Source organism: Musca domestica, unplaced genomic scaffold (assembly GCF_030504385.1).
Source record: "Musca domestica strain aabys unplaced genomic scaffold, Musca_domestica.polishedcontigs.V.1.1 44, whole genome shotgun sequence".
In the NCBI taxonomy this organism is placed as follows: Eukaryota; Metazoa; Arthropoda; class Insecta; order Diptera; family Muscidae; genus Musca; species Musca domestica.
Window position 1 is genome coordinate 6,156,734 of NW_026712334.1, and position 24,689 is coordinate 6,181,422.

The 24,689-nt window shown below is 33.0% G+C and overlaps 1 protein-coding gene across 2 annotated transcripts; it reads right to left on the reverse strand.

Moving 5' to 3' along the window:
* Positions 1–207: 207 nt before the first annotated feature.
* On the reverse strand, positions 208–24,689 carry LOC101898240 (MAP kinase-activated protein kinase 2). 2 transcript variants are annotated; one of them, XM_059127380.1, is made up of 8 exons: positions 24,207–24,689; positions 11,112–11,223; positions 6,082–6,323; positions 5,333–5,472; positions 5,155–5,219; positions 4,860–5,066; positions 3,318–3,733; positions 208–3,259 (listed from the first exon to the last, which is right to left on the reverse strand). In XM_059127380.1, the coding sequence occupies exons 2-8, from the start codon at positions 11,179–11,181 to the stop codon at positions 3,167–3,169; spliced, it is 1,233 nt and encodes a 410-aa protein (XP_058983363.1). In that variant the 5' UTR covers positions 11,182–11,223; positions 24,207–24,689; the 3' UTR covers positions 208–3,166. The 2 variants fall into 2 exon arrangements, with proteins under 2 accessions (XP_058983363.1, XP_005176855.1); XM_005176798.3 differs by lacking the exon at positions 11,112–11,223 and having other exon boundaries at positions 24,207–24,688.

Below are 24,689 nucleotides of genomic sequence, written 5' to 3' on the forward strand. Positions count from 1 at the left end.
TATGGCATCAGAAGAAGATTGTCTTGATCGCTAGTACTGACGTCCATAATTTGAAACAATTTTTTGTTATATTATAATATAATATATTATAATATTCATTTATGTCATCTACCTACCTTGCGTATACTCGAATTGACCTTGACCTATGCTGTGATGCAGCAGGCTCAAAATGACGACGTAATTTAGAAAAATAAAACAAACCCTCGGGAATATGTACATCATCAACAATATTTTTTTCCAAATTTATTTTTATTTCATTGTATATTTTATTTTTATTTATATATATGTAATATTTCATAATAACTACGTCAATATGTTGTTTTTTGTATATATGTCTATTTTTGTAACGACTTACAAAAATATTAATATTTTTTTTTGGATTTTTGTAATATCTTAACAAACACTTACAAACACATCCGCAAATCATTGGCCATTAAAATTATATATATAAAATACAAATTTTATTTTAATAAAAATTAATTGTATTCTTTTTAATATAATTTTTGATGCGCTAAAAGAGCTACAAAAATACTTTACTTTTTTTTGCTCTGTCATTGATACAAAAAATGTAACTCAATTGGATGTATAAAGGTTCACACTACCCTTGTTGGCTGGCAATCTAGCCTAATAGCGATTAACTTAAACTAAAAATTATCTGACGGCAAATGGCGTGCTAACTTGCATTTCTTTTTCTTTTACATTGACTGATTTCCATTTTGCATTAGTTACAATTTTGCATATTTATTTTATTTTTTTTTATTTATAGAGCAAATGTTAACTTCAATATATTGACTTTATTGTTATTGTTTTCATTCGTAGTACTGGGTTTTATATGTATATATTTTTTTAATTTTAATTACAAAGTTATTTGTTTTTAAGCTTTTACATAGTAAAGAATAAGTTGGTTTCTTCTTTGACATAAACAAAATAATAATAATAATAATAGGTTATTAAAATAGTTCAGTTTAAATGTGTTAGTTAAATAACTAAGTAATAGTACGTCCAAAAAACGATTTTATATATTTCAAATATTTTCTGCTTTAAAATTTTGATTTACTCTTACATATATGTTTGCCATTAGTAAGCAAAAACATGAACATATGTATCATATACGTACATACATAAATGTATATAAAAGGTTTAAATTGCTTAATATTATTATACGTAAAAAAAGATTTTAGCCATTCACCTAACTACTAGAAAAAAAAATTTAAATTTTGGAAAAATGAGTTAAACAAAAAAAAAAAAAAAATAAATAAATAAATAAATAAAACAAAGACCTTAATTTAAGTCTTCATCATCGAAACAAGGGTTGGTAAGGAAAATGACATTGGACTCAGTTTGAACTTGAAAAAAAAACGAAAACTTAAATAGATCCTTTAAATGAGACCACACGTATCCTGGCCTTTGCTTCAGTAAATAGACCACTTTCCAATACAAGGAAATAAACTATGTATTATTAAATATAACATTACACATTCTACCAGCATCGCTTGGTTCGCAGCTGCATCAATGTCGGCAGCTGTTTCACCTTTGCTCCATTGTGCCATTCTAGGAAGAATAAAGTTTTGGTAATAGGAAAGATATAGAAGCGAGAAAGAGAAGAAAGTGATTGTAGGGATATGTAAATTTATCTGGGTAATTTGCATAGACAGGAAATGTTTTTAGCAAATCATTTTGATGATATTGGGATATATGTCTGACAAGATGGGATCCATGTCTGAGAATACCTGTTCTGTTTGATAATCTAGGACATCGGCGTCCGTAAAATGTAGCTGATAATGCATCCATGGCAAGTTTCTTTAATGAAGTCTAAATGAATGAGTATATTGGGATTGAAAATTGTAACGGTCTTCTGTTTAAAGTATTTTCATGGGTATAATAAGAGTCAGATTTTATTTGCTTATAAAAAATCCAGGGAAAGCTTTTAAAACTACCCAATAGTTTAGCTGAAGTCCGCTGTAAATAATTTTCCTTCATATGTTATCTATAGTGCAAAAAATTGATATGTTTTAAGACGGTATACAAACTGTTAAACAGGCTAGAAGGGAATGCAAGATTTAATCGCTGCGAAGATGACAACCCCATCACAAATATATTCTCATTTAAATATTCTCATATATATTTTTGTCAACCTGACACCAGATATGAAATATTTTAAGCATTAAGCATCGTCAAAAGACTTAAGCAACTTGAAAATAAATTTATTGATGATCTGCAATCTAATATAATCTAACCTAATTTTAGACTGAAGGCTTTTGTAAAACCTAGTTTTCGTTTTTCTGTTGATATTAAAAAAAAAAACTATTTGACATTCACATCAACGATCTATAATTAGACTTTTACAGGAATACTTCTTTAAGATTTTATTTTAGTGGGACTAATTCTAACTCAGATTTTTTGCAGATTTAAATTAAATAAATAAATGAGTTTGACTTCTTTGTTGCTTGTAAAATTCACTTAAAAGTCAAATAAAAACTTTTCCAAAACTTGAAATTTTAAGCATTTATATGCTATTTTATTGAAAATGCATGGCCTGTACAAAATTTAGACCAATTTGTTTATAACCAGGGCGTTGGATTCAAAAATGATACCGAAGGCAAAATGTTTAAAAATACGACTCGAGGATTTTCTTCTCAGGATTTAATGCAAATACTGGACTTAATAATGGACTGGAACTAGAATCCATTTTAAACGTTATAATTGCATTTTGTAGAGGTTTTAAATGTTGTAAGAGTCAAAAGACATGATAAATTGAATGTCTCACAAGACAAGGTAAGAGTTTCGGAGTTTCGATTGATTTCCTCAGCCCTAGTTGAAACCAAGTTTATAAACAAAATTCTTAATGCTAACTAAATCTTAAGGGAAGCTATGGAATACACATTTTTTCTGCGTTATTATCTTATAGCTAGCTGAATGGCAAAATTTTAAAGGACATTTTTAAGGATTTGTTTTGTGGCTTATTGTTATTATTATTACTATAACTCTTTGTTATCAATTTAAGGATTAATTTAAACAATATGGTTTTCTTATTACATAGAAACGTTTCAACGGCATTTTCTTCTTTTTTTTCCTTTCTTCGGGATAGGGCATTCAACCATTTAAATGAAACCAACAAAAATAGTATGTTGACAATTCTTCTTTTTTTTCTTATTTTGTTGTTTTTTTACTTATTTTGAGCAGCAGCAATTTCTTCAATCTTTTTTCGTCTCTTGCTTAGCAGGGCGTTATTGGATTTATCCAAAGCTTTAATGTGCATCTAGAAAAAAACAAAAAAACATAAAAACTGTTAAACTCAACCCCTTAGTGTCCCTTACCTGGTCATAATCGACTCGCATTGTTGCTAGTGATCTGGTCATTTCTTCTTGAACTTCAGGCCATGTTTCCTCGCCCTCCTTCAGCATGCGTCCCGTACACAAGGGCGTCTGTGGTACTTCTGTATACTGGGCAATCCATTTGTTACGCATCACCTCTTCAATGGTCAGACGTTTACTGGGATCAACATTCAACATGCCTTTAATTAAGTCTTTGGCCGCTTGACTAACATTTTTCCATTCTGGATTTGGGAAATCATATTGTCCGGTCCGAATGCGTTTCTTCATGCCAGGTGAAATGGCCAGACCATTGTTACTGTAGAATGGTGGGAAGCCACACAATAGGATGTACATTATAACACCCAGGGACCAAATGTCACAACTCTTGTCATATTTCTCAGGGCCCAAAACTTCAGGAGCTGTAAGAAAAAGAGAGGGAATCATACATAAAGATTGTTTAAGAGGAAATTTAAGGAAATCTTTAAAGTGTGTTTTTATAGACAATCTGAGCATGGCTTTTGTAAAGACGAGCAAAAGAATCTGATTTATCCAGTAGACGAGGTATAACGAGTTTTAATAGACGAACTATTAAAGTCGAGCCGAGATTAAAGGGAATCGTTAAAGACAAGCAGTGTTTCTACGAGAAACGAGTTTTAATGCACGATGGGGACCTTATTTGATGATTTTATGGTCTTTAAAGATTAGGATTTTGTATAGACGACCTGAAGTAGTAGGGAGTCGTTATGAACTACCTGAAGGAGGGAGTTTGTGACCTGAAGACTTAGAACAGGAAGTCTTTATAGACTTCACCTGAAGACTTGTAACAGAGAGGCTGTCTAGACGATTATACCATCACTAAATTACGTTTTCTCGCTGGGTACTCAATAATATTCCTAATATTAGGGAAACTACTGTAATGAATTTAGGAAACATTTGAGTCTGTCCTGAAAAACTAAAAACTTAGTTTTCTAACTAAGGATAACTTGACCACCATATAACGAGGGAAAACTTAGCAATAGAAATGAATACAATCGTGTCAAGAAAAAAGTTTTTTAAAAGGAGTTAAACTTCTTTCTCAGTGTTCTAGGAAAAAATACATGGGGTTTTTGACGAAAATTACACATGGAATGGGTACTTGCCTTCCGCATTTAATTTCTATTTGACATTGAGAATCTGAATAGAGGTAACAAATGTATAACAAATTTCGGAGAGTAGAAATCATAAGTTCACAATGTCAGAGATGGGCTAATGCACTACATTTTAGTGCACTATTAATTTCACTAAATGATAGTGATAGTGCAATTTTTTTTTAAATATCACTAAATGGTTAGTGGTAGCGTAATTTAATTTTTCTTTTTTTCCACTAAAGGATTAGTGGTAGTGAAAATTTAATTGCACTGCCACTAATTACTTAATTCTTAGTGTACTAAAAATTTAGTGAAATATGCCCAACCCTGCACAATATAAGAATTTTCACTACAATTATGAATCGGCTTTAGGTATAAAAGAAACAAACTATCAAAACGGTATTCAATTTCCACTTACCCACATAATATGGAGTATAACATGGCGTCTGTAGAGTGTCCTTTATAAGAGTCTCTTTGGCAAAACCAAAATCTGTCAGCTTCAATATGCCATTTGGTTTTGGAGAGGTGTATAATAAATTTTCTGGTTTCAAATCTCTATGTGCAATATCTCGGCTATGCAGATAATGAACCGCGACGCAGATTTCATGCATAATTTGAGCGGCCTCTGAAAAACAACCATAATTACAATATCAATAATGTACGTATTTTTTGTCGCTGCTGCTTCTGCAGATAGTAGTTGCCCATTTACCCACCTCTTTCTGTGAATGCACCATCCTCATTATCTTGTATACGCTGGAATAATTCACCACCTTCCATACTGAAGAAGATAACGTGTAAATATCATAATTTATTAATATGTTTTATTGGTTAAAGTGTGTGCGCCATGATAATAGCATGACGATGATAAAGTGATAGCATTTGACTACCTACCATTCCATCACTACCAGAAGACATTTATTGCCTGCATAGGTATTCTCATAGACATCAACAATATTGACAATGTGACGACAACCACTGACACGCCAATGTAGATCAACTTCACGTCTTGCTTTGGGACTATCTAGAAGCACCTGAATAGGAAAAAAGTAATAATGCAAATTATTATCAAATAAATGAAAAAAAAAAAAATGAGATTAGACAATGTGTGTACATAAATATGTATAAAATTATAAATGCCAGAGGAACAATTATTTAGATCACAAATTTCACTGTTAGTGTGGGCGACAAATTGTTTTTTTACAAAAAAAACCTTAGCCCTGAAAATGGATCAAAATGGAAAAAATGCTCATCAGAATTATTTTTGGCTATAGAAAAAAACCTCAGACCGAGAATTGATTTTGAATATCAGAGGAACAATTAATTAGGTCAGAAATTTCACTTTTAGTGTGGGCGGCAATTTTTTTTACAAAAAAATCCTTAGCCCTAAAAATGGCTCAAAATGGAAAAAATGGTCATCAGGATTATTTTTTGATATAGAAAAAAATTCCTCAGACCTGAGAATGGTTTTTTTGGCCTATATTGAATAACGAACATATTGCGCAATGTCAAATTTAAATCTGTATTAAAACCACAGTTGCAATTACTATTTTATTCTGATTTATTCGAATATGTAATTCAATCGTGCATTGTTTTCATTTTAATTCTTCTTTCGCACTTCCTCAATCAGTCAATTTACATACCTTCAAGGCATATTTTTGATTTGTTGTGCGGCTTGTACATTGTACAACTTTGCCATTAATGCCGAGACCAAGAACCGTATTGGAAATTTCATAGTCGTCCACGAGTGGTGTGGTTTTGGGCTGTCGATGATGCTGCATTGCAGCTCCTTGACTCTTTGGTGGTTTTGCTATTTTGAACATTCTTGGCCAGGGGCGTTCAATGTTTATTGCGGTGTTGGGGTTTTGATCAGGCAGGGGATTTTCTGCAAAGAGATAGAGATGGAAAAGAAAGATGTTAGAAATTTTGAATTATTTTATTTTTAATATATTTTAAAGAACTATTAATTTTAGACTGGAATTTGTCCTGCTAAGAGATTCTTCTGATACTTCTACCCCCAGCAAATAATTTTATTTTTCTATTTGACTTTTATAACAGTTACACTCCTTTTCTCTTGGATAGTCGAATTACCCTCGTTAATGTCATGAAAATCAAGATTGAACGAGTACTTATTTCCCTTTTTCAAGGTTAAGAGCTCTGCACCACTTTTACACATATCATCCCACCTAAATGTCCTTTACCAGGGCACTGTAGCGATAACAACAAATACTCATGCACGTGCTAAGCAGCAACAGGTCCTCCTAGGGTTTTTATCACCATTTTTCAATGTCACTGGGTAAACAAATTATAGTGGATTTGTGTGAGTGTTTGTTTGTATTAAAGTGTTTGGCATTTTCATTGTGTAAAAATTCTCCTTCACACTTTTCTCCAAGCTCGCCCTGATGAAGGTCAATGTGCCAAGTGGTAAAGACACAATGCCATGCAACACTACAGGAATTGAATGCCGAGTGAACAAATGAATGGATGTCGGCTAGGAATTAATTGCATAAGAACCTAATTGTCTGTATGTATGTATTTATGTACGTACGTGACATTGTTACGTGTTCAGATTTATAACCGCAGGGAGGGAATTTCACAACAACAACAACAAAAACACACAATTCATGGTAGGAGAGCGACAACCATCTTCAATGCGGTTTATTATCATTGACATTTAAATGGTTTTTCTTGAGTCAGGCGGCATAAGAGATTCTTTTCATCCTCCCATCGGGAATGAAGCTTTATCCGTTACTTTAACTATTGCCAATAAAAAAATTTGATTCTTCGGGAAATCATGTAAAGTGGCAAATGGAAATTTAGGATGAATTTTTTTCTTAAAAAAATGTCTGGATTTTAGGTTTTTTTTTAAATTTTCTCCAGATTTTTTTTTTCTATACAAAATAAATATGTCTATCGGCTGGGATTTTTTTATATAAAAAAATCAATCCTCATTTGAAGAATTAAAAAAAACGCCTTGAGGATAAACTTTTTACTGAGGATTTATATATTTTTTTGAAACATGCCACTTTGCCTGAAGATTTTTCTTTATAATGGAAATCGATCTTTAGAACCCTGTATCGAAGAATTTTTTGACTGACTTCTTCGTAGAATAACAAAGGAATTTTAGGTTGACTTAGTTCATGGCCCTACGCTCCTTTGTTTTTTTTCCTATTCTTTAAAAAATCCTTCTATTTACTCTCACCTTTAAGGTGAGACTACTTAAAAGGCTTTTTTGACTGGCCTAAATTATCGGCTGGTTTCTTCGTAGATGAACGAAGGAGTTTTAGGTTGACTTAGTTCGATTTTTAATTTTGCCAGTCAAAAAATTAAGCGCTTTGTGTATTCCCACCTTTATTTCTCTATTGACATATGCCACTGTCCCTGAAGAGTTTTCCTATGCTAGAAATTGATCTCCAGAACCCTGTACAGAGAAATTTCTCCATGAGGTATATGCAATGGAATAGATAGTTCAAATTCACAAGGTTCCCCAAATTCGGTTTTAGGTTGACTTAGTTCATTTTGGCCCTAGGCTCCTTTGTTCATTTCCGAAGAAGCCAGCGGATGACTTAAGCCAGTCAAGCAAGCGCTTTATGTATTCATATCTTAAAAATTATTCTATAATAGAAATCGATCTCTAGATCCCTGTATGTCCCTGTCTCTGAAGTTAAGGTGAATAATAAATGATATTTTTTCTGTCATAAATCGCATGATATTCAATCTGGCGTCTTACATACAGTTGGCTTTTCGTAAAAGATCAAAGGAATTAGGTTGCCCCAGTTCAAATTGTAGTTCTACATTGACGTAAACTCGATTTATCCCATCGAATTAATTTTCCACAACTCCAGAAGACGGGTCATACTGCTTGTCGGAGAATTATTTCATTGCTTTTTTATTCTCGGAATCATCAACCTATAAATAGATCGAAGTCCAATCAATATAAAGTGTTCAATTGATTGACACCATCTCTGATTGGAACGTATTTCTTGTTGTAATTGTACTAATTAAATTGGAATACGAGAGCGGTTTTATAATTTTCAATTGAAATTGTTGCTCCAGTTCCAGAACTGCAAAAATGTGAAAATGTTTACCACGATAATTGATTTTTCCTTTATGATATCGAAAAACATTTTAAAACTAGTAGATTCTTGTAGGTTCTAGAACGGAGCGTATGTGAGAATTAAATTCAAAGGAATATAACAAGTAAACTGTCTAAGCACACAAACACTTCTTTATTTGATTCTAGTATTTCGGCCATATTGAGTCCCTTTTAGCTCCTTAAAACACGATTCCTGTTGAACCAAACAGAGTCTTTTTCAGTGCGCCCACGGGGCCTTAAGGTGGGAATACATAAAACGCTCTGTTGACTGGCTTAAATCATCGGCTGGCTTCTTCGTAGAAGAACAAATGAGTTTTAGGTTGACTTAGATCGAAGAAGGTTGTTTTTTACGAAGAAGCCAGCCGAAACCAGTCAAAAAAAGCGTTTTTATGTATTATCACCTTTAGTTTATTTTAGTTGTTTACTTTCATTTAAACACCCACACAACCATACGACTGGAAAAAACTGCAACTAATTCGTTAGAAAAGAAAAAATAATATGAACATGGGCAAAAACTTTGCTGGTAATTGGAGTCGCCTTTTTTTAAGAAATTGTAATCCAAGTTCCAACAGCAAACAAAATTGTTTTACGGTAAGGCATCGCAGTCCACGTGCCGGAAAACGCTGAACATTGCATTTTGTGAAAAGGTGAAAAGAGTGGGAGAAGCATCAATGACGTCATAGAACATCAGCATGCATCATTGCGTGTGTTTGCATCAGAGATGGGTAATTCAGTGTTGAAGCTCTTTTTTTAGTTGTTTTACATTCAGGAAAAAAATAAGTTTAAACGTTGATTTTTTAGACCTGGATTTTTATAAATACTTTTTATCTCTTTTGACAAAAATCAAACGTGGAAAACAACATGGATTCATGGTATAATAAGGAAGTTTCATTTGACAATATTTCATTGTCAGATGTACAATTCATAGATGGGAACCTGTTTCCAATTAAATTACAAAAAATGTAAATATGGATATGCTTATTCGAAATGACTTTATCTACTTAATTTTACCATGCGTAAAATTAAATAAATATTTTTGAAACAAATTAAACGTGAATTTATATAAATATTTTTGAGCATTTTACGATACTTTTAAACTTTAATTTTTAAGAATGTTAAGCATGGATTTTTATGCGTAATTTTGAGAGCGAACTACGTAATTTAAATTGCAATAAGAACATGCTTTAATATACATGCTCTGTTCCACAATCTAAAAATATTACTACAATAACGTATTTTCCTTTTGATATCGGAAAAAGTATCATTATCCTATATTCAAACTTTGTTACCTACTCATAGTTTTCCATCCACAGAAGGTCAATACAAAGCCTTTTGTAAATGGTATTTGATGAATACCAACATATAATATTGAAAAACATTTCCATCCCTGCAATACATCATTGAAAAGTCGCAAAGAGAGTGGGAGACGGCAATAGAGCTTAATCTCTTTTTCCAGATTGAATTGTATTTCCTGCAATTCGGAGAAGTACTTTTATGTGCAATTAATAAAGGTCATTTATGTAAATTACGCTGAAAGCGAGGGAAACAGAGAGCGTAACAAGAAATTTGCGAGAAAGAGGAACTCAATTATAAATAGCTGGAAAATTGCAAATGTTTATCTGCGTCAAATTTGATTTTGTAGTAGGAGCTACAGTTTTTAACTTCGATATCAGCTCCAAGAAGTTTAAAGGCAATGCTATGTTTTTTATGCTATTTTAGGATATACATATGGGCTGCAATGCCAAAGTAATTACAAAATTATTGAAAAATTCCGAAATGGGAGAAAAACCAACAAAGTCTTTTACTATAAAAGACATTTGCAAAGAAAAGTAACTTTCGGCGAAAGAGAGAGAGATGGCTAATTACCTCATTGAACTTCAGTCTTTCTCACAAACTCATTTTTCTTTGCGGTAAACATTGCACATGGAAATAGAGTCTACTATAGCGTACGCTCTTCTCTGACTTTTCTTTTTCGATGACAAATCGTCTTTAGTTTTAAATGTTTTTATTCTGTTTTCAATTAAAAAAGTGCAAAACAAGTGGAAAATTGCAAATGGAATGACAATTTCTGACATTAGCAATGATTTGGCGAATTTCATCAAATATTGTGTAATGACTCAGCAATTGCAATACTATTTTGTTGCTGTTGTTGGATGTGTTTGTAGTTTTGTTCTTTTTTTGACTGTCAGCAGGCACACCAATAACAATAATCCACACAATGCTCTCAGACAAATCGGCAAAAACGTTGAACTTGTGTTATTGCAGCTGTGTGTTGTTGTTGCTGTCAAAATGCATAATGCCAACTGCAGTCCATGACCATTTTGTCTAGAATTGATAATAAGATCTAAACGAACGTCATTGAACAGTGAGGTGAAAAAACTTGAAATAAATTAAAAAAAAAAAAAATGGGAAAGTAATTGTTTCGAAATTATTGCTCTGTTATTTTCTGTTATTATTTCAAATTTGGTATTTGAAGTTCGTAATACATATGACAGAAAATTGTCTATGCAGGACCAGGTCTTCGTATAGGCCGCATATTATATTCGGTATTTTGACGATTTTAGATACAATACTCACCGAAATTGTTTAGAATGTCGTATTTGTAGTTAGTAATGGATGCTACAGGCTGTGACTGAAAATTGTCCATGCAAAACAGGTCTTCGTATAGCTCCGATGTAACGGTACCACCCTATATACGCAATTTTGATAATTTTAGCTACATTATTCATAGTTTATTTCAAGTTTCAAATTTGAATATGGTAATGGCTTTTGACAACAATGCATATGTAGGTCCACGTCGTTTAGACCCTAATTTAACGGCTATATTAGGTGTTTTTAAGATTTACTAGAATTTTTAATGGATTTAATTTTTTGAAAATTTCCAAATCCGTCGAAATGGTGGAGCGTATTTTTTTAACTTGCTCTCTTTGATGTCATCCTTCTAAAATGGTATGTTGTATCAGAATTTTGCGCGTACTCATATCAAGTACGACTTTAACCCTAAAATGCGTTTTTGATATCTATGAATTCCTATTGTCTTGGTAAAATTTAGACTTTTGATGTGTTGTAGGACCTATATAAACAGTAGAATATTTTGAAGTGTTACGATTCCGTGCAAAAGTATTTTTTTTTTATTTTGAAAATTAGTACTAAATAGTATTATCTGTATTTTTGCAAGAATTTCAAGAAATCTTAATCCGAAAATGTCAAAAAAGTTAGAAAAGGGGAAACCTAAAGCCCTCCTTTGGGTACTTTGCGATACTTCTATTTTAAGCTCTACTTTCATAATCTATTTCCCTGTAATTATTGAAAACAATGTCGAATAGAGAAAATCACGTACAATGTGAACATGGCATTAGAGGGCATGTGTATTTTGAGAATATAGTTTAGTAAAAACTTAAGATTTTTAAATTTTTCCACATGTTCATATTTTTATCTTGATCTCAGGAAATTATTTTTTCTTGAGATATCTTGGTTTCCAGCAAATTTAGTTATTTAAGTCGGTTCGGGTATGGATTAAACGCTGATTTATATAAACCTCTAAATAGTTGGAAAGAGGACCATTATGCTCCTAAATTTTTTTGTGTAGTGAGCCTTCGGTATGACTTGCGATTTTCTCCTATGTGGTATGTTTAAAAAACCATAACGGTCTTGCTATCTGTCATATGTAGCGTTGATTAAACATCGTAATATTTTTTTATAAACTCCATTAGATGCTTGCACCCAATCGTTCAATCTTTTGGCAAATAATGAATTTATTAAAAAATCGAGGAAAATCCGTTATTTTGTAAAAATTGCGTGAAAGTTAAAAGCGGGAAATCATCCTTTCAGATTTCTTTCCAGAAATATTATTATCGCTTATGATTTTTAATGTTCAAGTAACTATAATTGTTTTTAAATTCTCTTTGACAGTTTATTTTATTTATGTCATTTTGAGTAGTTGCAAATTTATTTGTCCCTCTTGCTAAAATTCTACATCTTTTTGATAATAACTTTTCCAAACAATACTGCACTGTTGTAGGATGGGATGTACGGGAGGGAATGCATTCCCCTTTAACAAAAAGCATATATAAAAAATTTATTTATTCTACTTATTATAATCCACATCCAATAACAATTTATTTACATTTTGTAAACGTTTTTTATATAAAAAATAAATACCGCAAAAACAACCTTTGGTCCGACTGTACTTGAAAATGAATTTTTAATGTCTACAAAAAATAATTATATTAATTATAAAAAACAATAGTGTAAACAAATCGGTGGAAAAGTCGAATCATCAGAAAAATTCTCATGGAAATTTTCTAAATCACGTGCGATCGTAAGTTCTTATTTGATGTGTACCCAATGTGATGGTGGGCATAATGTTTATTGTTTAAATGTGGCTATTGTGTTGAGGGTGGTACAGGTGGGTGGATTTTCCCCAAACCCACTGATATAAGATTTGATTTAGAAATATTACTCATCGCGGAAATTGTTATATACATTTTTGTATTTGATCTTCAAACCGTACACCATTGGGAATCATCCACAACCCAGATAATGGTAAAACTACTAAAGGAGAAAAATGTTACATACGCTCTGAGGAAAAGTCGAATCATCAGAAAAATTCTCATGGAAATTTTCTAAATCACGTGCGATCGTAAGTTCTTATTTGATGTGTACTCAATGTGATGGTGGGCATAATGTTTATTGTTTAAATGTGGCTATTGTGTTGAGGGTGGTACAGGTGGGTGGATTTTCCCCAAACCCACTGATATAAGATTTGATTTAGAAATATTACTCATCGCGGAAATTATTATATACATTTTTGTACTTGATCTTCAAACCGTACACCATTGGGAATCATTCACAACCCAGATAATGGTAAAACTACTAAAGGAGAAAAAGGTTACATACGCTCTGAGGACACTACTTTGCTCAGTGAATACGGGAATCTAAATATAGTAAAAATGCCACCATTAGACGGCAATTCAAAATCAACGTTTTACCTAATCAGAAGCTGGCAACCATGTTACTATTGTTTACTCGGCCAACTTCACCTTATTAATGACGTTCTAAACTGTCTATCTACTACTAAAACTACTAAAACAGAACGCCATATTTGTGAGTGTTCTCTTTATTTAGCTTGCGAGTTTTACTGCGAACACATCTTATAACTTCTTCTTCTTCTTCCTCTTCTATATCTATAAAAGAGGAAAATGTTTGTTTGTTTGTTGGTAATTTATGGACTCGAATCCCGCTGAACAGATTTTCCTAAAAATTTTCAAGTATACTAGAACATTGCCTGAAAGTAACATAGGCTATAAAAAAATTTGAAATTCCACTTGGAACTGGAAATATGGCATCAGAATCGGAGGTACCTCCCGAAAATTTAGATTTTATATGCACATATCTATTGATCGATTGCAGATACAGTCTCCAAATTTGGAATGTCAAATCATATTGAAATCGGTTCAGATTTGGATATAGCTCCCATATATATTTTCGGCCGATTTCGTTTGTTTGATGTACAAAACACGGTACGTATGTCCGATTCCAATGAAATTTGGAATGTGTGACGGGATTTGATCAGAAAATAAAGTTGTCAAATTACATTGAAATCGGTTCAGATTTGGATATAGCTCCCATATATATTCTCTGTCGATTTCGTTTATTTGATGCACCAAACACGGTACGTATGTCCGATTCCAATGAAATTTGGCATGAGTGACTAAATTTGGTACAAAAATAAGTTTGTCTAATTATATTCAAATGGCTTTGAATTTGGATATAGCTCCCATATGTATCTTCGGTCGATTTTACATATTTGATGCACGCCACTCGATATGGTTGTCCGATTCCAATGAAATTCAGAAAGAGACACGAAATTTGGTATCAAAAAAAAATTGCCAATTTATATTGAAATCTGTTTAGGTTTGGGTATAGCTCCTATACATATATTTCGGCCGAATTCATGTATGTTATGTACCAATTGTACGGACCAATGTTCGGACCTATGAAATTCAGATGTGTGGCGGAATTTGGTAACCATAATAAATTTGACAAATTTTGGAAATTGGTTAAGATTTAAGCTGCCATATATATATTCTCGGCCAATTTAGATATTTGATGCACCAAACGCGGTATGTACCTCCAATTTCAATTAAATATGCAAGGTGTGGTGGAATTTGGTATAAAATTAAATTTTGTCAAATTTTATTGAAATCGGTTCAGATAATGGTTTTATTAAAAAGCATTGACCCACAACACCTTTGCATTGCTACGATTATTACCTTTAATTCTCTAAAGCAAGAGAAATGCCATCCGAAATAAATCCGAAGGACAAACTCTTCGTGTACGCGGACTAAATTTTGGCATGTTTTTTTTGCTTTTCTCATGGTCAGCTGTTCCTGGCATGTTCCCGCGTTGGTAGACCGAGCTATTTGTTTGTTTACGCATTAAAGTATTACAATAATTACGTTTTTTTTTAACTTTTGAATTTGTTGTATTATTTTTTTTAATCCAAAAAAATATTCGTATATGCAATTTTGAATGCATTTAAAATCAAAGGGGTAGCTAAGAGCACCGGGTTCAGCTGGTTTAAATATACAAACGAGTAGTGCCATGGTACAATAGTTACAAGGTAGGACAGAATGATTAAATCTGAAAAACACAACCCTGGAGCTAGAGCTTTGTAAAATTTAACAATAACAAATGCAACAAGTTGTTTTTATACCCTCAGCCAAATGGTTAGAGAGGCCATGACGTCTCTTTTTGGACCAATTCCGTTTCAGGACATTTAGAGTCGATAACTCTCGAAGGGAGTATCTGATTTTATCTAAACTTGGTACCTCGTAATATTATTATCAAATTTATATCGAGTTCGGAAATGGGCAATACCGGTCCACTCCTTCTGGTACCTCCCCCACAGAAAGAGAAAGGATAATCTGATTTCCTAATAATCCTAATCCTAATATTTCTATCAGTGCTTCGTCAGATGCCAAAATGGACAATATCGGTTGACTCCATCAAGTACCTCCCCCCATAGGGTCAACATTTTGAATAATTATAACTTTTATAAAATGTGATATAAAAGACTGTTTTTCTTCAAATTATACACATCACTATATTCTATTTCCCTATATTTCCCTTCTATATACGATTCTCATCATATTTCACACATACCATTATTTCTACTAACTAAAGATCTGCTGTGAAGATGGGATATATCGGTCCACTTCTTCTGGTGCTACCTCCACAAAGGGTCAAAATTTTGAATATCCATGAAGCTCATAAAACGCGAAATTAACATACGATTCCATTCAGACTTACTACATCTCAATATTTTCATCAACACAAAATCTGTTATATAGATGGTAGAGATCGCCTTATTTCTTTTGGTACCTCGCCCACATAGGGTTCAAGATTTTGAAAAACAAAACGCTCAAAGATAGTGAAATCACTAATTACATTTACATATACAAACATTTTTGCTTACACAAGATCTGTTGTGAAGATGGTATGTAGTATCTGCGAACATTTTCAAAACTTCATAACTTGCGAAGCAAATGTAATTTTACCCATAACAATATTTTTATCTGTTTTAGATGAAGTATGAAAATGGAATACTTCGGTCGATTATATCTGGCACCTCACACACATTTCAACATTTTCCAAAAAATTATCACATGTTTCATATAAAGTGAAGGAAGTAATCGATATAGTCCCAACCTGCACGTTGCAATATTTATATCATATTTATTTAGGTCCTATACGAAATGGACGATATTGGACTATTCCTTTGGAACCTATTCTATTGAGGGTCAACAGTTTAAATAATCATAACAAAAGACAAAATATATTTTAATAATCAAACATTGGCTGAGGGTATATATCTTTCGGCAAAACCTACTTATTCTTTTTAACTAGTTTAGCTCTACTTTCATAATCTGCATAATTTTTCTTGTAATTTTTGAAAAAATAATTTTTTTTTCAAAGTCTTATTAAGGATCAAATTATTATTTCCAGTGAATTTTTACTCGTTCAGCACTAACACTAACACGTGGTCAGGCATTCCGGAGTTTCGCTTTACTATCTGTGATACAATAATGCGATATAGGTATGTATTTTTAACAGTAAATATTCCTATCTTCAGACGTGGTCTTTATATATGCATTAGATTCTTGGCATATTTGTTGATTTTCTGAAGAAAACCCTCTTGCACACGACGTGGATACATTACCTGTAAAATCTATGAATCATATATTCCACATTTCCTATTTCATATCCGTTTCCCCCAAATTAACACATGGTTTGTCTACGAGATCACAATAAAGGTACATGTGGTTATTTTACACTGTAGACCTCACGTATTGTTATGTTTTCTTTTTTTTTTTTTTTTTTTGCAGCACACACAATATGCAGATCAAACAATTTTGCTTATCTAACACGTTTGCCTAATTACTGGCAATCATTTATTACTTTTCAAAATTCTAAACATTTTTTATCGCTTATTTGTTTTGTTTTTCTCTCTTTTACTTTGTTGCTCGTATTTCATGGGTGTTGTTGCTGTCGCTACAGAAATAACCGTAAACTGATAAGGTTAGAATTTCAAGCGTATAGGTGCTACTAGTTGTTGTGTACAGTGGTTAAAATTGCACATGCTCTGGTTCTAAGAAATAAGATAGAAATTTAAGATCCACCACGGACCATATTTTTTCAATATTTTTCATGGAATTGTATTGCCCAGATTTCATCTGAAAAGTTCCAAATCAGTTATTTCCAATTTTTTTTCCATTCCACATCACTGTCCTACAATATATGTATATACGTGAGTGCGAGTCTCTCTGTATTGGTGTAAGATTTAAACCAAAAAGGCACGAAAGAAAATAAAAGAAAGTGAACACGGTGGAAAAGAAGAATTTTAAAACACTGCAGTAAGTGAAATGAAATATGATTTGTGTGTGTGTGTGTGTATATAGATGACTTATCGAAAAGTATAGCTGGTTCTACCAGGGGGATAAGAGAATTTTTTCCATTGGTCTGACATTACTTCATTCTTTCAGCCCGACCGATAAACATTATAAAAATAAACTTTGATGACAGCGCCAAGCAGGAAAGAGAGAAGGGTGCTGTGCAATAGCATTTAACTTTCTATTCTTTGAACAAAACTGGTTAGACAATATAATCAAGTTTTTAGTTGGATGCTATCAATAATTTGCTGGTGTTTTTTTTTTGGTAAAAAATCCTACACACCACCAAATGTGAAAGTGGTGTACATATGGTTGTAGGAATGTCGCATTACCACCCGGTCAGAACTGATGTAGTTTTAATTGTGGTTTTTTCTGTCATCGCTATTTGTATTTATTTGTAAAGTAATTTATGCACCTTAAGTGTATTTTGAAGTAATGAATAATTTTCGTGTCAAAAAAAGGCATTTTTCGGAAACAGTGCAGGGACATGAAATCAATGCAAAATGGAAATTAATTTTAGGTATTGCCAGCAAAAAAACTTGGGAGCTGTATAAGCCGAATTGCCCATTAAAGAGTAATGTAAACAAACTACAGTTTGCATTACTAGGACGTTTGAAATAATGGGTTATTTCTAAAAATTCACAGACAAATAACATACTTTTCTCAATGAGTAACGGTAACAAATATACCGAAGACTTAACAAAATGCGACGGATTGTTGATTTTGAAGTGAGACTTCAAACAAACCTTTTTTATTTGTAACCAAAGCGCAGTATTAAGATTGCGGGTTCAACACCGGAAGCGAACAGCGTAAAATGTGGTGATGGTGGTAAAATGGAAAATTAATTCGTTTTATTTTTTTTTTCTAAATATTTGCCGACTTATTAGTGAAACAAGTTCAAAAGTATAGCATCAAATTTTAGAATAAGTTTAGATTTGTTCGAATTGGTCACCTTTGGCACGAATTATGGCCTTCAAACGGCCAATGAAACCGTCACACGCTGCCGGAATGTTGCTATGCGGTATTTTTGCCCCATTCCCGGCGAAGCGCTTGCTTGAGGTGATCGACACTTTGGTATTTTTTAGTGCCAACCTTGCTTTCCAAAATACTCCAGACACAATAGTCCAAAGGATTGTTATTCGGAGATTTTGGTGGCCATTGTGGGCTGGAAATGAAGCGAGGAACCTCATTTTGTAACCATTCTTGGGTGGCATTTATTCTGATGCCACGGTCGATTAATACAAGCGGAGAGCGACCATCGGCTGTTATGGCGGTCAACACCATCATGATGGCCGGCGCTTGAGTTCTGGTGGCCAATCGAAGGTGCATATTTTTATTTTGTTTGTTTACAAACTGCTGGACAACGAATGTTTCCTCACTGGAGAAAACCAAAGAAGGCAGTTCACCACTTTCGGCCAAGCGAAGCAACTCTTTATCTCATTTGAGTCTATTTTCTTTCTGTTGCGGTGTATGTTCCAGCACTTTTTTGAATTTCAACGGCTTTATACCGAGCTCATTTTTCGATATTTGCCGAATGGAATATTGCGATATGTTTAGCTTACGAGCCATTTTTAGGTCACGCGGATTTCGATCAAGTCGCTTTTTTACTTTTCGAACCATTTCTACTCATGTTGCTGTTTTCTTCCGTCCACTTTCTTGACGTCGGCTACGTATCACGGTAACTAGCGATGGTACGAGACACAAAAGATTTATTCACATGTAAATTCTGGATTGCTCTAACGTGGCTATCGTTATGGTTTTACAGCCAAATATAAAGAAATCGCACTATCACGCTTGAATTCCATCACGAATAAATTTTTTCCTAGAAAATTATCACTCAAATGCTTTTGTACGCTTTTGAACAATATAATAAGCTGTCACTGGAAAAATTTTAACAGCGGTCAGACGAATGGCTTAGAAATGACAGCAGTCTGAAGTTGGTTGCAGTTTTTTCATCTTACCCTGTATCTATTGCTCCAATAAATATTTTTTTAATATAATCCTTATCGGAGTCATATCATGTACTATACAGCAATGTTGTTTGGTTCATATTTGGTATGATCTACTTTACATAGATTCCCAATATATATTTTTTTTGGTACGTGAGTTCTACTAATTACGCATAGTGGTGTAGGGTTTCATATAGTCGGCGCGACACGACTTTTGACCTTTCCTTACTGTTGTTTTTTATAATAGTGTGAATTCCAGGATTTGGGATTTATTATCCCTTTTGTAATTTTGAAAAATAAGGTAACGTTTTTTAACTTCACGCAGGTATTAGAATTTTGATTTAAAATTTTTTGATTTGTGATACGTTTCGATCTTGTTATTTTTACCACTAGCTAAGTAACCTCCGGCTTTTAGATTTTCGTCGATAAATTGAAGTTCGTCTGTCTGACATCCTAATTGCGTATCACTTACATATATATGTTCTTAATAAATACAAAAAATTACAATGGTCTCTGGAATTTGATAATTGATATAATGGCTGCACGACGCGTAATATATTCCCCTCCATTTGCAGATCACTAATAACAAATGCAAACAAGGAAAAAAAGTTGTTGAAACGCAATAACAATTCCAATAGATTGGATTGGAATATAGATATATTTTTCAATTTTGCATTTCTTTATTAGTTAATTAATTCAATATCAGAGGAAAAAAAGTAAAAAAAGAGAGTCGCTGACATGTATACGGCGATTCCCCGAGTAGGATGTATGATGAATATTTTCCCTTTTTGTTTTGAGCGAATACCAAAAAACAACAAACATGGCAATTTTTCACTGGCATTCGGCAAACAATAAATATTTCATTAAAAGACGATCTAACAATTTGCGCCAGCTCTTTCTCTCCCATCCAGTTCTCTGAGAATTTAAAAAAAAAAACGCCCAATATGAAGCAATGTTTTCCATCATTGCGCATTATTCATTCGCTAAGGTATAAACAAAAATTGAATAACTTTTTTTTCTAAATTCTTTGCCGCAAACATGGAACGTGTACAACAACTGACAACAAAAAAATAAACAAATTCAAAACACAAAAACGAAATAAATTCATCTATGTGAGTGGGTGACCTTCCCTCAATTTCATTGCCGCCTTAATATTCCAAATATGCTACTAAAAAACAACGATCGCAAATTCTTAGCAATTCATCGAAATCATCAGAGTAACAACAACATTAGCATTTTAAAAGCAATAACAACACCAGTATCTTATGTAAACAAATCTACAAATCTAAAAAAAAAACAACAACAACTGAACACAAGCCTGTGCTAAGCCAAAAAAGAAAAAGTTGCTAAATTAAATTTGAATTTAGTTATTTTTATTGTTTGGTGAATAAATATTAGGCGAATTGATTAAATTTTAATGTTTCAATTTTTGTTTAAATTGAATATTTTGAATAAAAATTTAAAAGTTTGTGAATTTCCTGCGATAGAAAGGCTTGCTGTAGGTATTCAGAAAGAAGGCTTCTTGTGGGCATGCTACAGACGAAATTATTTTCCAAAGAAGGGACATCTGTAAGCGGTGGATCTTCGGTAGGCCTTTAAAAAAAATTCTACAGATCTTCAATTTATACCGGTTTTTTTTTTGATTCTATATTTTTGGATACACTGGTTTAAGCAGCTCACGCCCGTTTCGTGTTTTGTTTCACTGTCAAAAACCTTTTTTTGGTTTATAATGTTACCATAATTCGTCTTGCAAACGAACAACGCTTGAAAATCATCGAATTTTATTATCAAAATACGTGCTCTGTTAAAAAAGATCATAGCTCGCTTCTGACATTTGCGACGAAGTTCATTTTTGGCACAATGATTACATAAATAAGCAGAATTGTCGATTTTTGAGCGAAGATATGCCAGAAACATTGCAAAGGTTACCAATGAATCCAGAAAAATCTGAGTTTGGTGCGGTTGAGGGACTGGTGGCATCATTGGACCGTACTTCTTCAAAATGTAAATGGTGGCCGTTACCGTGAGATAATATCCATTTTTTCTGTCCAAAAAGCCAGATCTTGACTTGCATAACATGTGGTATTTATTCGTGAGACACTGGTCGAAATTTAGGAAAGCGTATACTAAAGATTTCGTACATTTTCCTGAATTGTCACGACTTCAGTATGGGCGGTATATCCGTTTGTAACATCTCGAAATATACATTTTAGACCCCACAAAGTGTATATATTCTTGATCCGCATAAAATTCCGCCCGTACGAAACGAAATGATGTAGGTTGATAGAATTTTACTCAGATGAGTTTTAGGTCTGCAGGTCTTTTGGTATTGAAAATGGGTTATATAGGTCCACGTTTTTATATATGTCCATGTATCTGTACCGGCAGGTTTAAAGTTGTTTTAGACACAATTTTAAAAAAGCCAAATTTGCTGTAAATAGTTGCATGTATTTCCAGTATGTGGGAAATATTCTTACAGAAAACCGTATATATAGGTCCAAGTTTTGGTATAGACCCCATATAACTATACCTCCATATATTAGGTATTTTGACGGTTTTCATGGGAAATGTTTTAAATTTGATATTTGTAGTTTATAATTGTTATTACCTCTTATGAATGAATATTGCCTACACAAATCCACATCTTCGTATAGCCCCCATATAACGGATGATAGTAGTCACACTGTTCAACAGAATTATTTCAAATTCGATATTTGTAGTTCGTAACAGGCACCACCCGCTCTGCAGATAATTGGCGGTGTAGGGCTATATAACTGTAGCTCCAAATAGTCGGTATTTCCATGATTTGTATTAATGTTTTCACCGGAATTTGTCCAAATTTGGTATTTGGACTTTATAATGGGTCCTCATTTTCGTATAGCTCACATATAACTGTACCTTCTGATATTCGGTATTTTGACAATTTTTGCCCCACCTTTCTCTAAAATTATTTCAAATTCGAAAATTTGGAGTTCGCACTGCTTCCTATACCAGAACTTCGTTTTTTCTTTGTTTTTTGTAAAACTTTCCCATAGCCTAAAGCTACCTCCAAAATACAATTTTTTAGCGCCCCTGTGCTGTCAAAATATATACACAATTTCTTTGTGTGTTTATTGTTTGAAAAAAAAAAAACACTTTCCAATTCAGTTGAACAAAAATTCGCATTTTAGAATTTATTGGGTAATACATTTTACAATTTTTTGATAAAAAATATTTTCCTTTTATCTTGGATTCAATTTTGTAAAATAACACAAATTTTCCATTTATGTTTTACCATTCTTTTCGAAATAAACATTTTGCAAAAAATGCAATGTAAACAAAACCTACTGTACCTTGATTTGAAAGTCTATTGGACCCAATAAGGCTGTGGTACAGAGTTGCATTTTTCCTAGTTCCTTTGAAGTTGTACTGCCTTATTGGTTGTGTCTCGCTTATTACGTAGACATCATGGAATGGAAAGAATATGGGTATGTTTTTTAAGCAATTTTTAATAAATGTGAATACGTTTTTAATTAAAAATGTCAATTCTAAAATTGATTTTTCAGCTCATTGTCCCAGCAGCTCCAACTGTACCGCTTACGTTTTGTGTTTAAGAAATATAGTAGAGTTTCTATAGGATTTGTATAAATGGAGGTCCTAAGGTAACTTTTCTACAATTAAAAAACCAATAGATCTCGTATAAATTGAATTCCGTCAAGAGGTTTTAAATGTTCGAAATTACATTTATAAGTCTACTGTAGAGAGAAAACCTTACATAGGCCTTATATAAATGGAAAATCACCTTTTTACAGCTCTATAATTGATGCATCAGAGTTATGCCCCAATATTCCGCAAATCATATTAGACCCTTCTTAAACACAATATCCCATTTTTCGCATTTGGGTCTCATGATTTCAAAATGTTTCATTAATTTTGTTGGCGTTGTTTTAGTTTTTAATTAGTTTTTGTGGACTATGGATATCGGTCGATTACTCTCCCGCTCTTTCTCTCTGTACTCTCACGCTTCAGCCATCTATTTGTATGAATGAATGTGGTGGATCGATGTTCAAATAATGTGTGTTATGGATGGATGGTCGTCGTTGTCGTTGTGCTCGACGGACAATGAGTCGGTAAATGTGTTGTTTTTGGTGGCAGTGTTCAAAGATTCACTTGGACTCGAACAAATGATGCAATTCAATAAAAATTTGTTCAGTTTTGTGAGTTTATGTTTGGTGTTTTCCACCAGACACCGACATCGATTTTGTGTTTGCGTTTACCTTACAGCATAAAATACAATTTTAGATAATTTTGAGAAACATAAAAAAACTTGCTCTCGCACACACACACACCGACACCCTCAAACAGCTTTATGGGATTTTCGGCAAGGCGACACATTAAATCATTATTACATGTTTTTTACAATTGGTTCTGTTGTTGTTTCTGGCTATTGAAGAATTGCGGCTGCCGCTACAACAATTACTGCTGCCCTGAATGCGTCATATTTTTTATTCCAATTTCACACTTACTTCATCATACATTTTTTTTTCGATTTCATTTAACATCTCTATTCGATATTCATTTAACTTTTTTTCTTCTTCAAAGTGATTTCGCAATCACCAGGCTTGATTTTATTTCAATCACTCAGATGACGATGGGGGAAACCCCACCACCGCCTCAGCCAATGGTTATTTTCTTGAACTTTTTCAGGAAATTCCATTCCTTTCCCCGATATTTATAAGATATTTTAGATAATTTTTTTGGTTCGCAAGTCATTGACGTTTGGCCCTTACCTGTCGGTTAGTTGGTCGGTGTTTTACTTGATGTTATTTTTGTTTCTGTTTTCTTTTTTAGCTTTTTTGTACCACACACTACTTCTTCTCTTGCACTCTTCTTCGTTATGCCGATGTGTAGGTATGAGTGTGTTTTAATTCTCGTTTCCTTTGTTTTTCAATCTTTCTTAAAATAGGATGGCTTTTTCGGTTAATATTTTACTCTGTTTTACTTTTTTCCATAAAAAAATACCAAAATGCTGCTTTAAAAATTCCGCACTAATTTTGTTATTGTAATTTTTAAGCACTATATTTGAGCATTTATTTAGATGGGTTATTAAAACAAAACTAGCAGCAGCAGTAGTCGTCGTAGTTAGTTAGAGAAGGTATCTACCACTCATCGAAAATATTAACACAAAATCGAACGAAACGAATTCTTAAAACTACCCGCACGTAATAGCCGCACTTCTGTACTTCACGGGTATCACTGAAATACAAGATAAT

Bases quoted from the DNA above. Each gene is read 5' to 3' on its own strand.
- LOC101898240 (XM_059127380.1), bottom strand. From the start codon at position 11,181: ATGGACAATTTTCAGTCACAGCCTGTAGCATCCATTACTAACTACAAA. The intron at 5,473-6,081 runs GTATGTAAATTG...TTTCCTATTCAG, and splicing joins ATCAAAAATATGCCTTGAAG to GTGCTTCTAGATAGTCCCAA. The intron at 3,734-4,859 runs GTAAGTGGAAAT...TTTTTCTTACAG, and splicing joins TTATACTCCATATTATGTGG to CTCCTGAAGTTTTGGGCCCT.